The 14,462-nt window shown below is 40.8% G+C and overlaps 1 protein-coding gene across 3 annotated transcripts in view; it reads right to left on the bottom strand.

The window, feature by feature from the left end:
* Positions 1-14,462, bottom strand: part of DACH2 (dachshund family transcription factor 2) — a 247,595-nt gene that overhangs the window by 47,816 nt on the left and 185,317 nt on the right. For all 3 annotated transcript variants that reach the window (XM_041485379.1, XM_041485380.1, XM_041485378.1), the window contains exons 4-5: positions 11,718-11,873; positions 8,449-8,621 (exon numbers count right to left, since the gene is read on the bottom strand). In XM_041485379.1, the coding sequence (XP_041341313.1) occupies positions 8,449-8,621; positions 11,718-11,873 (329 nt within the window). The remainder of the gene's footprint in view (positions 1-8,448; positions 8,622-11,717; positions 11,874-14,462) is intronic.

Below are 14,462 nucleotides of genomic sequence, written 5' to 3' on the forward strand. Positions count from 1 at the left end.
GCAACCATGAAAATGAATAGCCAAGGAGAGGACATGCCAACTGTTCTGTAAAAAAACCCTATGAACAAATATGACTAGGAATTAACACTTAGATATCACACAAACAGCCATATATGTCATCTTAAATGGGAGTTATTTGAGTAATTCAAAAGCTGATGATTTGGAAAAGCAAAGTATTCCAGCTCCTTCTGGTAACTGCATTTCCCATTGTCTCTCACTATGAAATAATCTCTGCTTGGAGTAATTTGCCTTCAGACTCAGGGTCCTGGTTTGAAATCTTCAGGCAGATGTACAAGTGTCAAATAAAAAGTCCTTCTTAATCACACAGTGAATCACTTTCTAAGAGAATTAGTTGATTATTTCATCTAATGTCTTACCAGTTACACCAATGTACAGGCACAGGGAATGCAGAGTTTCCCCTATAAGCAACAAAGGAACAGAAATTCCCTCTGTATCACATATGTTCCAAATGAGGAAGGAGTATCACCATGTGAGGCTGCATATGGATCAAGAAATTGTCCATTTCTTGTCCATTTCAAATGTTTTTGTGGAAATGTTCTGAATTTCCCCTCCTATAATGAATAATGCTATGAGCAGACTCTTCTTTTGCTGGTAAACAGATCCATTTTTCAGTCCTGTAATCAGTATGCATCTATTTAGCTACTTAACAGCAATGTGCTCTGGTTCATTAGGTAGCTACTGTTGTGTCTCAGCCTAGTTAAAATTTCACAGCAAGTTAATCTATTTTATTACAAATGAGAACACAAGTGATAATGTCCTCACCATTTTCCAAACACAGGGTTAACAGTATTTGTAACAAATCAATGAGGGCATTTAAATAGGAAAATTGCAAATCTAAAATCTTAACATTTTGTTTTACACATTGATGACTTCATTTGATTTGTCATCTATGTATTTTATAGCCCCATTACTTTTCATATATTTTTCCCCCCCTGAAAATGGCTCAGTTCCCCCTGCATCCTGCAGGGCAGTCTGGTCACACACTAGGTAAACTCACAGTAATAAAGATACATTCCTAAGTAAAGTAATATTTTCCCCATTTATATTTATTCCTATTAATAAATTTGCAAGATTAATATTCCAGGTTATAATTGAATGAATTATATATACATAAGAGTTCTACAGATTGTGAGAATTTTATGAAAAATGAAAACATTTCTCAAGATCTCACATATTTATCTATCTACAGTACCTACTTTATCTCATCTTTTTTCCTTCCTTTACAGAGCTGTAACATAAATTCTCAAAAAGGACTTTTCCAGTATTTAATCCTCTTGAAGGGTAATATATTTGTCTCACTAAAAATCAGTGTCCTTCTCTGCCTCAGGAAATGCAGCTACAATACTTGACATTGTTGATTTTAGTTGTGATTTAGCTTAACGGCACTGAAGTCATGAACTCACCCAATTGCCAGACAGATCCTTGATTTCAGCTCAATATCCCTCTTCCCTCCCCTGTGAGGGAGTATTCCACACCAATAATGGCAAATACTGCACAGTAGTTTTATTTGAAATATATATGAACAGCTTACCTATTTTTGACATAATCATCTTGACCTTAATTCCTTAGCTCTGCTTTTTTTATAGTATTGATCTTCTTTTATGTCAAGAGTTTAGAGAAATTATACTGCTGGATTTTCCTTTTTATTTTTCTTTATTCTTAGTTGTAATGTAGTTGTAATTACTCTTCCAAATGTTAATCTATTAATGAGTTCCTAGAGGATTTAGTGGCATTTCACTGCTGACAAGCAGGTTTTGGAAGTTTGTCTGAGTCCTCGATGTTTTATTCACACATTTGTCTTCATATTTCATATTTAATTGAGGTGCTGCTGCTCTACTCTACAGGGCCCTGCAGTGGCTGGACTTCACCCTATCTAACGAAATGGAAAGGAAGGTGAAATGGAGATTCTACTGGTTTTAGGCCTAGACTAGAGTTTTCAAGAGTTGTTAGAAAGATTTCTGATGATGGAAAAACAAGAGAAACTGGCAGAAAAAAATCCCAGCATTGACTTGCACAGTGGGATGTTCATTATGCCACACCTCAGCCTCCCATTGGTTGCAAGATCTCCATTCATATTCTCAAAATGGACTACGCAGAAATAAAATTCCAGAAACCAGAGCCTGACTCCCTGGAAGGGTTGCGGAGCCAGGCAGAGTCTGCCTGCAGACTTCCCCACCTACAGCCCTACCTCTCTGCTGAGCTACCTCTGCTCCTCCCTCCCTGGCTGAATCCCATCCTCAGTGAGTGAGAAGAACAAGCAAAGTTAACACAATTCGCAATTCCAGTCAGCAAAGAACTGAACTGCTAACACTTCCTTTTTTTAGTTAATAATAAGATGTATTTCTTTCCAATTGACCTTACTTGATACTAATGCTGTTTGAATCCTAATAACCAGCACATTTTAAATATTGCTCTCAAGTTTACAGTCCTTAACTGATGGACTACTAAATTTAGGTTTTTCCAAGGAAAAGAATACCCCTGCCACAGGAAGCAGGAGCTGTGCTACACCTGAACTGAGGCCAACAAGAAGTAGGATGATCACAGCCATTTCCAGGGTAGAGAAGAGCAGTTTGGTTTGGATTTTGAGTCATTCCACTCTGTAAATAAGCACACACAAAGACTGGGGTGACTTGTTGGTCTTCTGAGCTACTTATAGTAGCTGTGATTGCTGTAGGTACTGGAGATGAACAAGGTAAACAGCTGGTCTAAAAACCAAGATAGGATCTGTGTCTGAAAGCCAGCTGGATCCCATTCATCTTTTGCAGTGTATAGGGAAGTCTTTCACCTAAAATATGTACTTTGCCATTTAAAATGCACTTTTTTTTCCACTGTGTACATATAGTTGTTTCAGTTGTAGTCAACTGGCAATTATTTTTCCACAGAATTTAAGAAATCATAAAAACTCCTACATTTACTGATTTTAATACCAGATGTTCACTCACTAATTCCATTACCTTGTGACTACTTCCTATCAATCCATTAATTGCCAGCTGCTCAGCCAAACAGAGAAGTGCAGCTAATCAGATGGTGTTGGGAAACAGCCAAACAGGAGCTGCCTTCTTCCCTGTTTCTTAAATTAGCAGTCACTGGGACAGCCATGGAAACCTTCACTCCTGGATTAAGATCTCGATGTTTTACTTGGAATCTGAGAGCACAACAGTGCCTGAAACTGGAGAGGATCTCACGGTGGAAACTTGGTACTTGTGCCCCTCTCCTGAATTGTTTCACCCAGTGCTGCCATGGAAGGGAGGAAAGGTATTCCCAGGACTAATGATGAAAATGCTCTACCTCATCTACGTTAGAGCCATATCAGTTATTAAGGACAAATGCAAATGACTAAGCTAATACTAAAAAGATCTGAGCCAGAACTAAGAGCTCAGATGTGCCTGGCCTAACAATTTTCCTTTGCAAGCTCTGCAAAAAGAGATGTTTCGGATTGGATTTTTTTTTTTCCACTTGGAAGTTTAAAGTAAGTTTTCAATGCTTAAAACCTCTCAATGAGGTTGGTAAGGAGCCAGGTGTTCTTGGCACTGTGGGGAGAGGGACAGCCTCCCTCCAAGGAGGAGATGAGAAAGGTATTTAATGCAATTTGAAAGGATCTGAACATCTCCCAGCAGAGTGATTTCACTGAATCAGTGAATAAAGAGATACAAACCTGCACACTCACTCCTCCTTCACCTCAAATACAGCCACAAAAAATTAACCTTCTAAGAAGCAAACAAACTCCTTTGGCTCCTCCAACATATCCCAGTCCCATCCAGCAATCAGCTGCCTGCTATGGAACAGGACGGAATAAATCTAACAATATGAAAAATCACATACATTGTAGAGAAGGTTTATTTTATAAATGTTGCAATATTCTGAAAACAATTCATAATGGATTGAATGCACAGAGAGATATGAAATTACTGATGTTAGAAATTCTGTAATGGGAAATGTTTCTATTGTGAGAAGAAGTGTTTCAGAGCATTCTGAGATGGCCACATTTTTCTGGCTGTCAGGTAAATATTATGAATGTGAGTTGTAGAGCACACAGAAAAATAGCACCTCTCAGCAATAATTACACAGCCCATCTGTACTCTCTTCAGGGAATTTAAAATCATGTCATATACACCCTTTACAAATGCTTTAACAATCCCACAAAATCATGGGAAAAACAAAACTCAAAGAGAAGGAGATTCAGAACTCTCTACAGCACCTCTAGATAGATCCCACTGTACAAATAATGCTTTGCTCTGCTTATCAGATTAGTTTCTAAAGTGCACTGGGGTGAAATTCTCAAGGAATTACAAAATATGAAAATAAAAATCCTGTATTTTTTAAAGAATTTTAATTACTTTTTTTGTTTTTATTGTGTTTCCTATTTGCACTCAACAAAAGCACCATTTATTCCTAACTGGGACATTGATGAGAACACGAAACATAAGAGAAAAGCAGGAATACAGCAAGCATGAGGGGATGACAACAGAAGAAAAATGGACAGCAGGAAACCAATTTTCAGAACTACTCCTACTCAGGAGAAACACATCCCTCAGCAGCTCCAAAGAGGCTGTTTGCCAGAAGGAAAGGAAGGGAGCACAAGGAGGAAGAAGGTGAGACGTGAGCAAGAGGAGAAAGCAGGGCGCAAAATATGTCAGGTAAGTAAAATGAGAAGCAGGGGAAACTTGGGAGAAAAGAAGTCTCAGATCTCTGGCATGACGTTTTGCCTCATTACTCTCAGTACTCTTTGCATATCTAACACAAAAGGAGCAGCTTAAGGCCCTGGTATGGGTTTGGTTCCCAGAATTTCAAGCTCAGCCTGACCCAGTATTTCAGTATTTCCCACCAGCCTGTTCCCAAGCACATCTGGGAAAGTGGCCTTTCAGTGAAGAGTCACAGTCACAGCTTCAGACTTGGCTCTTGCCAGCCTTCCCTTCACCTTCCTAAGCCCAAAACTCTGCCCTGCCCCCTCACTGCTCTTTGGATGGAATTGTGTAAACCAGTATGGTTTTAGTCATGTAAGGTCGTATTTGTTACAGGTGCACTGTAAAATAAAAATCTTCACATTATGTAGCTACTGCTCTCTGGAGCGGAGTGTTTCACAAACTTCAGTGAAAAATCCTCTCACTTTTCTGGAAAGGACTCATCCCAACTCTCCTTCTGAAAATATTACCACTGAGTAGATTTTTCTGAGTTTCAGGAACAAAATTATCATGCAACAGTAAACTGCTACATTTATTCATGGAATCACAAACTGTTTTGGGATGGAAGGACCTTGAAGGTCACCTCATTCCAGCCCTGCTAGGTGCAGGGACACCTTCCATGAGACCAGGGTGCTCCACCCAACCTGGCCTCGAGCATCCACTGCTTTTTCTAGCCAAAACTATGACTCAAGTGTACTTAGCCAAATTCCACCCCAGACTGATCCTCATTTGACATCCAGGCCATTCCTGGATTGCAGAGCAGGTCCAGCTGAAGAACAGCTCTGAAAATGAAGAGATGACGAGAACTGGATGCAGGAGGGAGAAGAGAGAGGGTGGTGAACTCAGTGTCCCTGACAAATTCTGCTTTTGCCATACAAGACCCTCAGAAACAGAGATTCTCCTGAGCCATTTGAGCCAAGTTTCAAACCCAGCAAGCTTCTTCAGATGTGCAGTAAATCCCTGTAAGGCTGGATTTATCACAGGGGCACTGACAGACCTGCAGCTACAGTGCTGCTGGCGCTGCTATAATCACATCACATCATGTTAGAGATGGCTAAGAAGGTTTTGTGAGCCTGGCCATTGTGCCTCCCTAATTTATGGTGTTCCTGTCAGGGAGAAATCAAGTTTCATAGTTATGACATTTCTTTCTGGAGCACTAAATGTTAACTTTGCTGATCATGCATATCTTGGTAGAACAGCTTATTTCTAAATGGCAAACGTGATATAAAAAGCATAATGACTTCATTCAAAACCTTATAAAGCAGCTGATTCTCACACCTATAGAAAACAGGCCAAGTGGTATTTTAGTCATCAGACTATGGAAACAGACACACACTCAATATATTTGATTCATTTCTCCCATTTTAAGTAAAAACATGATGCTGGGATTGCACTCTATTGAAAACTAGCTATATTTTGTACTTATTAAATGCATTTAAATAATGTCCTCTAATAAAAGTATTACTGACAGCAGGAACAGCAAAGCTTTTCTTTTTTTACATGTTTCATTTTGTACAAGAATTTCATGTTAACTGGTCATCATTCTGTGCTGGATGATTGTACAGAAGGGAAGGAAACAACAAAAGGAGCCTCACACCGTAATAAAATTCATCTACACTTTCAGCACTCAGGACAAACTAGAGAAAGATGCAGCACCACTTGACAGGTGAGAGTAACACAGCAAAGGATGCCCACTCTGCCTCTGTCACGTTGGCTACTGGTGCATTTTCCTCAGCAACATGAGAGGAAACAATTCCCACCAGAGTGCTGGCCAGACTTTGTGTTGCTGTGGAGATATTGTGTCTCCTCTGGTGCAGGTGTTGGGGAAAAAATTGCTGCAAATGAGTAACTCACATCAGCAAGGGCCTGCTAAATAACAGCCTGAAACCCAGCTGCCTGCAAAAACTGCAGTTTAAATTACAAAGGACTGGCATTGTTTACAAATACGTATTTAATCTTCATGCTGACATACTGGTAACATTTAGAATACAATCAAAGCTTCTGCAAGTTTACTTGCTGCTGCAAATATTCCACTGCTGTGTTTGAATTAGGGTTTTGTCAAGAGGTCTCTGAACACTTAAAGGAAAGGTTATGGTTTCAAATGAATGGAATTTCAACTAATTTCTAATATTTCAATGACTTGTATTAACTAATATACATCAGAGAGAGATGTTTTCTCCACCCAGCCAACAACTGTGCAAGTACACTGATGATAAAGAGGAGTTTTTACACATCTTAATCCTAAGTAGGGATCCTCATGGGAAATGTCACCCCTGAATTTTCCCAGCCTCCCTAGAGTCCAAGAGAAAAAAAAAAAAGTCAACAAAACCAAAGCATTCAGAACAATATTTGCCCTAATCTGGAAGTGGACTCAGTAAAAATGAGAAACCATCTGAGGTCATTTTGGAGATGCTTAGGGCCAGAAAACAAATCAGAAGGAAAACAAACCTCTCCAGAACCTCAACAACAGAGGGATGTAAAATTTTACTGCAGTGATGTGACAAGAGGCATTTGTTGTCCCCCTTGAGAGGATGCTGCTATCAGAACACATGGGCATGAACAATAAACACGTGCTTGGTCACTGCGAGTTCCTTTCCCTGCTTGATTTAGAAACAAAATCTCCTGAAGCACCAGCCTGCGACAAAAGAAGTACAACACGACCCTCAATAATGTATTCTCAAACTGGACTGCAGTGTTGAGAACAGTGACTTTCTCAATGATAAAATAATACTCATTAAAATTAAAATGTTTTAAAATAAAGATGTGAGAGCAAATCAGCTAATCAGCGAGAGTTGTAAGAATAAAGCAACTCCGAAGTCAGATTCTAGACTGATGGGGATAGATGAGTGTAAATGAACACAAATACTGAAGACATTTATTTTCCAGAACAGATAGCTCTATATTCATATATTTAAACCCAAAGAAAAATGGATTAAACTAATGAACTTTCAAAGCTGACAACATTTTACTTTGTCAACAAGAAACCCACATGTGCATGCAAATACACACACGCACGTCAGACTGGTAACACCTTTAATTTTTGCTCAGGAAAAAGTGGACACACTGTTTTAGAGAATCCCATCACACCAATCCTTCACAAACACTGATCCTACACACTTCTATTTTGAAAATTTCTTCTTTTAATGCATTTTTGAGTGTGTCGCAGGACAGCAGCTCTCCACACAGACAAGAACCTTTCTGAACAGCCTACTTGGCGGAGACTAGGACAAGCCTTTCAAAATACAAACATGTTTTAACCAACCAGAAGGAAGTTCAGGTTTGGCTACCAGAGAATCTACCCACTGAAGTACTTGTGATAATTTACTCAGGTATTTACCTGCTCTGGATTTGTACTGCTACAATTCCTGTTTTGTTCTTCAGCCTCACTAAAGATACTTGTGATGATTTTCTCGGCTATTTGCCTGTTCAGGATTTGCAGTGTACTAGAATTATTGTCATATCCTAAAGCATTTTCTCTTAAATTTGACTTTAAACAGCATTTTAGAAGAGTTATGAAGCTTTCAGAGATCTTACTCTAGCCTGTAGTGAGTGTCAGTGTCCATTTTTAATTACATTACAGACTCACTGACAGATCAGAGCAGCTGAACTCCCTGGCTGCAGTGGTGGGTGTTGCTCAGTGTTGGGAGCAGCCCAGGTGAGCTGGAGCAGCGTGAACTCAGTGCCTCATCCTTCTCCTCCCTGAGAGAGCCACCGCGTATCTCGGCAAGCCACGAGGAAGCCTTACCTTGATGACAGAGGCCCCTGCCCTGGAGAGGGGGCTGTGCATCTGCGCCGCCGCGGCCATGTTGGCGATGGTGTTGAGATGGTTCATCTGGTTCATGGCCATGGCCACCGAGGCCGGGGGGAGGCTGACAGGGAGCAGGGGGTGCGGCATCATCATGAAGGGCAGGTCTATCCCTGCGGAGAGCACGGACATGTCACTCGGGCCCCGAGGGCCCACACCATCCACCATGTCACTGGGACACCTTGAGGGCCCACATGATCCACCATGTCACTGGGACACCTTGAGGGCCCACATGATCCACCATGTCACTGGGACACCCTGAGGGCCCACACCATCCACCATGTCACTGGGACACCCTGAGGGCCCACACCATCCACCATGTCACTGGGATGCCCTGAGGGCCCACATGATCCACCATGTCACTGGTACACCTTGCAGGGCCCCACAACATTCACCATGTCACTGCAACACCCTGAAGGACCACATCCCTCTGCAACATCCACCATGTCTCTGGGACCCCCTAAGGGCCCACAGTATCCACCATGTCACTGGAACACCCTGAGGCCCACATCCCACTGCAACATCCACCACTCAAGCCCAACAGCAGCAAATTCTTATCAGTTCTGGGGTTCCACAGGGGACAACTGCCAGTGCAGCCCAGGAAAGGCTGGTTTGTGCTCGGGAAAGGAATACACAGCTGGGGAGGGACAGAAAACGAATATACGACTGTGCCAGTTCAGTGATCTCTTTAGTCAGGAGAAATAAAGAATAAAAAAACCCACAAAACATGCATATAATTTGCATGTTTTCCAACATATCAGATGAATATTTATTAATAACGTTATCTGATCATACACTCCTACCAAGACTTCTTCCCATTACCACTTCTCAGCAATGTCACACTAAATTCTTATACTCTGTCTCGAATCCAGGAGGCTGTGGCTTTACTACAGACACCACTGAGCGATTGTACAGAAGGTCTGTGAACTGCAACACGTAATGAGAGGTTAAAATTGTTGCCAGAGGTTTTAATTTTCAAAATGTCACTTTAAATTGTCTTCTGCTATGGATATAAACCAATTTAAGAAGGTATGAAATTTATTTGGATCAACTCGAAGATCTTGACATTGCCAAAAAGGTGAAGTTACTGCTAGCAAGAATTGGATTCTCATACTTCATTAATAGCCATTTCAGCATGTGTATTACTTCTTGTATTTAGTAATGACTGCACTGGAAAAGAAGACCAAGACACCAATTCACTGAAAAAATTGGTTAGGTTGTTGTGCTTTCAAGAGTTCTTTAGAGAGACCACTTAGATAGTTAGCTACTATCAGGTATCCAAAATTAATTTTTCATAACAAAACCCCAAAAAACAGGACTCATTCTGCCAAACAAAAATGTCTTATAATTTTTCTAAATGGCTATTAGGTTAGAAATCCTCATTTAAAAATTCAGGTGCAAATATTAAATAACACAAACATATATCTAGTCATTACCACATGCCATTGAGACTGTTTATTGCTAAAAAGTTTGCAACTTTTGGGTTTATCCAAACTATTTTAAAGGAGAAAGCCAGTCACCAGAAGGCCAGTTTTTGGTGTATGACAGAACTAATAATAAAAAATACCACCGACTGACATATCTTAACGTTATTCCTACAGAATTTGACTCCAGTGATATAAAAACACCACGGTGCCCACCAGGAAAGGCAGAATTGCAATATTCCCAGCTCCCACACTATTCCTGTTTAACATGAGCATATCATGATCAACAACTGTGATGTCTAATGACTCACTCTCTATTTTATATGATGATCCATGCCAATATTAATTATGATAGGCAATAAGCAATGCCCACATACATCTCCCTTCACTTCAAACCACTCTGACAATCCCCTCCAGTGCCTGCATCCACAAGCCTTTGTTCCCCTGCAGATCTCCCTTAACAGCCCAATAATCTTTCCTCATCCTCTATAGAGTTCCAAAACTCCCAGACACCATCTGGCCACATTGAGTTGTATGTCTACTTAAAGTCCAATTGACATGCAAACTAAATGCAAACTACAAACAGAATTTAACAGCACATCACCAGTTTTAAGACACAATCCGTCAAACATTTCAGAGGACTATGAGGAAAATATATCCTGCACTTGCAAATCATTGGGCATAATGTCTGACATCCAGTAAACCCTTTAACAGCCTATAGACATTCACCTACTACAAAATCCACTGGAAAATATCCTTAAGAGCAAAGGACACAATATGTCTGTATGTAAAAGAAATCCAGGTATTGAATTATGCAAGAATATAAATTGAAAGGACAAAGGACAGAGAATTTGAGTCCTATGACCTGGTGGTATTTAACTACTGACACTTAATCCAAAATGCTCAGGTCCACACCTTCCCACAAACAAAGCAGACTCATTTTGTAGGAGTCATTTCATTAGCTCTGATTTGCTCAGGTCTGGGGCCTGACAGAGGTAGCAATGAACCAACTACTCCAAAACTTGTGTAAGGAGCCAGAAATGTCACTCATCCACTAAAACTAACACAAAAAATTAACTTAAAAGAGATTAAACAAGCAACAAGAGTTCATAAATAATGAGCTTTTCATTCTTCACCCATCATCAACTACAGGAATAACTTTGCTCCTCACTAATTTTTAAAATGTTAATCCCAAACATCTTTCTTGGAATACTTTTTCCTTCCCTTCCTTCCCTCTTAGGGTGCTAAGAAGTGGAACTGATGGCTTCTCAGCTGCTCCTTTCCTAAGGGGAAGAAAAGAGATGGCATTTTGGGGAGCTCCGAGTTCCAAATCCAACCTATGTCATTTTATTCCAGTTGTTTTGGATAGCTGGGTTCAGTGCATGACCTTTTAACTGGACATTTTGCATTTATTCCTTGCTCTCCTATTTTATTTGGTGGGTCAGCATTTCCATCTGGTCGAGAATTTTCTCACACAGCTAAAATTTTAAGCAACTTTATGATAATTTTTCCTTTCAATCCATGGAAATTACGAAGACTGACAGTCCCAAACCCAGCAGTGAGTGAATGACTCTTCCAAGAGGGAATAGTCACTTGGACTTGGACTGATGGCAGAGGGTGGCTTGGACATGAGACACAAGTGCAGCTGGCAGTGAAGGCCTGACCGTCCTGTCACTCACGTGTCCCCCATCATTTCCCCCCTCCCCGAGGCTGGGAAGGAAGGCAAGCCCAGCTCCCAGCAGGGCTCCAGGCACTCTTTTTTCCCAGTATGATCCCAGTACTTACTGTTGGTGAGCAGGTGGTTCTGCTGGAGAGGGCTGAGCGGGTGTGCACTCCCAAGGCTGGACTGCCCTGACAGCGTGGGGTGACCAATGCTGTGCTGGGATCCCGTCGTGATGGGAGACTGCAGCTTGTCTTTGTCCCAGGAGGATTCACTCCCACCTGCAAAACACGGCACAACAAACCATGAGTGGCATGTATCTTTATTCAGAGATATTTTGCTTGGTTAGCAATGAGCCAACACTCCTTACCACAGCTGAACACCTGGCACAGCACCTGGAACCTGCACCTGAATTTTTCAAAATTTAAATTAATAAGTACGTATCAGGCAAAAAAATATCTTTAGACACTTTCAGCATCACCTACTTTCAAAATATTCTGTGTCTGTGAAAACAGGAAAAGCTGAATGTCTGAGGATGAAATCATCAGTCATGATTAAATGAATTATCAGAACGGGAATATCTGAGAGGCTGAGCCACCATCTCCTGCTATCAAAGGACATGAGGCCACCAATCCCTGCCAGACACTCATCTGAGTCCACCCCTGTGCTCATCAGGTCTCTGCACTGTCAATCCTGGGTCTGTGAAAACAGGAAAAGCTAAATGTCTGAGGATGAAATCATCAGTCATGATTAAATGAATTATCAGAACGGGAATATCTGAGAGGCTGAGCCACCATCTCCTGCTATCAAAGGACATGAGGCCACCAATCCCTGCCAGACACTCATCTGAGTCCACCCCTGTGCTCATCAGGTCTCTGCACTGTCAATCCTGGAGGCACTTGGCCACCCCTCCCTCCAGTGTCACCAGGTTCCAGCTGGAATTCACCCCTGAAGAGTTTATGACAGTTTATCCTCAAGCTTGGTTATCTTTGAGCTTCAGCAGCTCCCCTTCCACTGCTGGGCCCGACCCTGGGGATGCCCCACGTGAAACCCTTCACTTTGTGGGTTAAATGAGCCGGGCACAGGCTGTGCTTGGAAATCATCAATATTCAGCAATTTCAACTTAGGAGTCCAGATATCTATTATGCATAGTAATTACTGTCTACAACAAGCACGAAGTCTAGAAAACGGGGCACTTGGTGTCTCGAATCTCTGTCTGGTCTTCTGCAGCAATTTTACAGACTGTAGTTTTCTCAGGATTACACACTCAAATACCAAATTCCTTTTAAACAGCAGGTTAAGTAGACCACGGTAGTGAATTCCAAAATACATCTGGTCCACAAAACAGAACACCTAAAAAAAAGTTAGACTGAACGTTTCTAGAGTTAATACGTATTTTAAGATCCCTCCCCTCTCAGGTACACCCCACACTGTCACTTAGATTATAGATTGTTAGAAAAACATGTAACTGCAGTATTGATTTTGTTTCGAATTTACGAACAAGGATCTCAATTAGAATAAGTAAATAGATTACTGGAGTGCAGCAGATAGAGGCAGCAAGCAAAAAAAACATTTTAATTGAATATGAAAGTAACACAGAAATTCCATTCTTTATGACAACACTTGGCTAATAAACATGATTAATACTGCTAAATGCAAAAGTTTGAAAGATCAGTGATTGAGAAAAAAGGAAAACACTCCATCATTTTAGCACTATGTCCAAGTATGAATTACCTTCCTATAAAGGAGTTGTAATTTGTAAAATGATGAGTAATACACTGACAAAGAAAGATACACTAAATTATGCCATGTGATATAATGTAGCATGGCGTAGTGCAGTAATTAGAACTACTACAGTTGAGGCTGTGTCAGCATCTTTGTTATTTAATATACTGTATATCAACTCTTTCAAACAACATTTGACTGCTATTTAGTGTGGAAGTTGTTCACTTTGACTACTGTGAATCTGGGGTGCTATTATTTGGTGTGTTTCAGAAGTTAAATGTGTGATTTATGAAGGACTTTTGGAGGAAATGTCGAGCACTTGATTTTAACAAGTGAGTTTTAATTTTCTCCACATGCTTTTCCAACAAATTTAACATTTACACTCTATTCTTCCTCAAAAAATACACATACTTTTCCATTAATTTTTTGCTTAGGAACACATTTTGTAGTTGCAATTTCACATATCAGGGCACCAGCCACAAAAATTGGGCCAAAGGCAGTTTGTTGGGGTTTCTGAATGAAAATAAAAAACTGAATCTTCATCTTAAAGTTTCCCTCTCCCTGTGTTCCTCTGCCCTGGGTAGTTCCAGCCCTAGGCACAGGCAGTCTAAATTCAGCTCACTGAGTTAATTCTGGAAGTTTCTCTTGTCTTTCAGAGCCTCGTGGCCCTGAGGCTGCAGTGGCAGAGCCCCCCCAAGTCTCTCAGCCCAGTTCTACAACTGCTGCACATTCCCCAGGTAAATTCCATCATTCCCAATTTACAGAAGGAGAACTGCCCTGTGAAGAAAAGCAACTTTCTTAAGGAAACCCAGGAAATCTGCAGTGGAAGGAGAAACTGAATTTAAATTATGTCACATGGTCCAAATCACTGGACCAGTTCTCCTTACAGATGGGGACAACAATAACTTTTCCCCTCTGCAAATTCCACTTGTAAATCTGCTCCAGTATTCAGTGCCAGCAACACAAGAATAAATTGCAATACACTTATCTCTACAGACCATTCCTGTATTCTTATGTTCCCTATCACTTCTCCTTAGAGAAAGAAAAAAATACAGCTGAGTGTACGATGTATAATAAAAGTGATGGTAAATGAAATGCATCCTCAGCCTGCAGTGTCCCACAGATAACAGCTCCATCTCTCCATC

The sequence above is a fragment of the Pyrgilauda ruficollis genome, unplaced genomic scaffold (assembly GCF_017590135.1).
Source record: "Pyrgilauda ruficollis isolate IOZ18807 unplaced genomic scaffold, ASM1759013v1 scaffold7, whole genome shotgun sequence".
Taxonomy (NCBI): domain Eukaryota; kingdom Metazoa; phylum Chordata; class Aves; order Passeriformes; family Passeridae; genus Pyrgilauda; species Pyrgilauda ruficollis.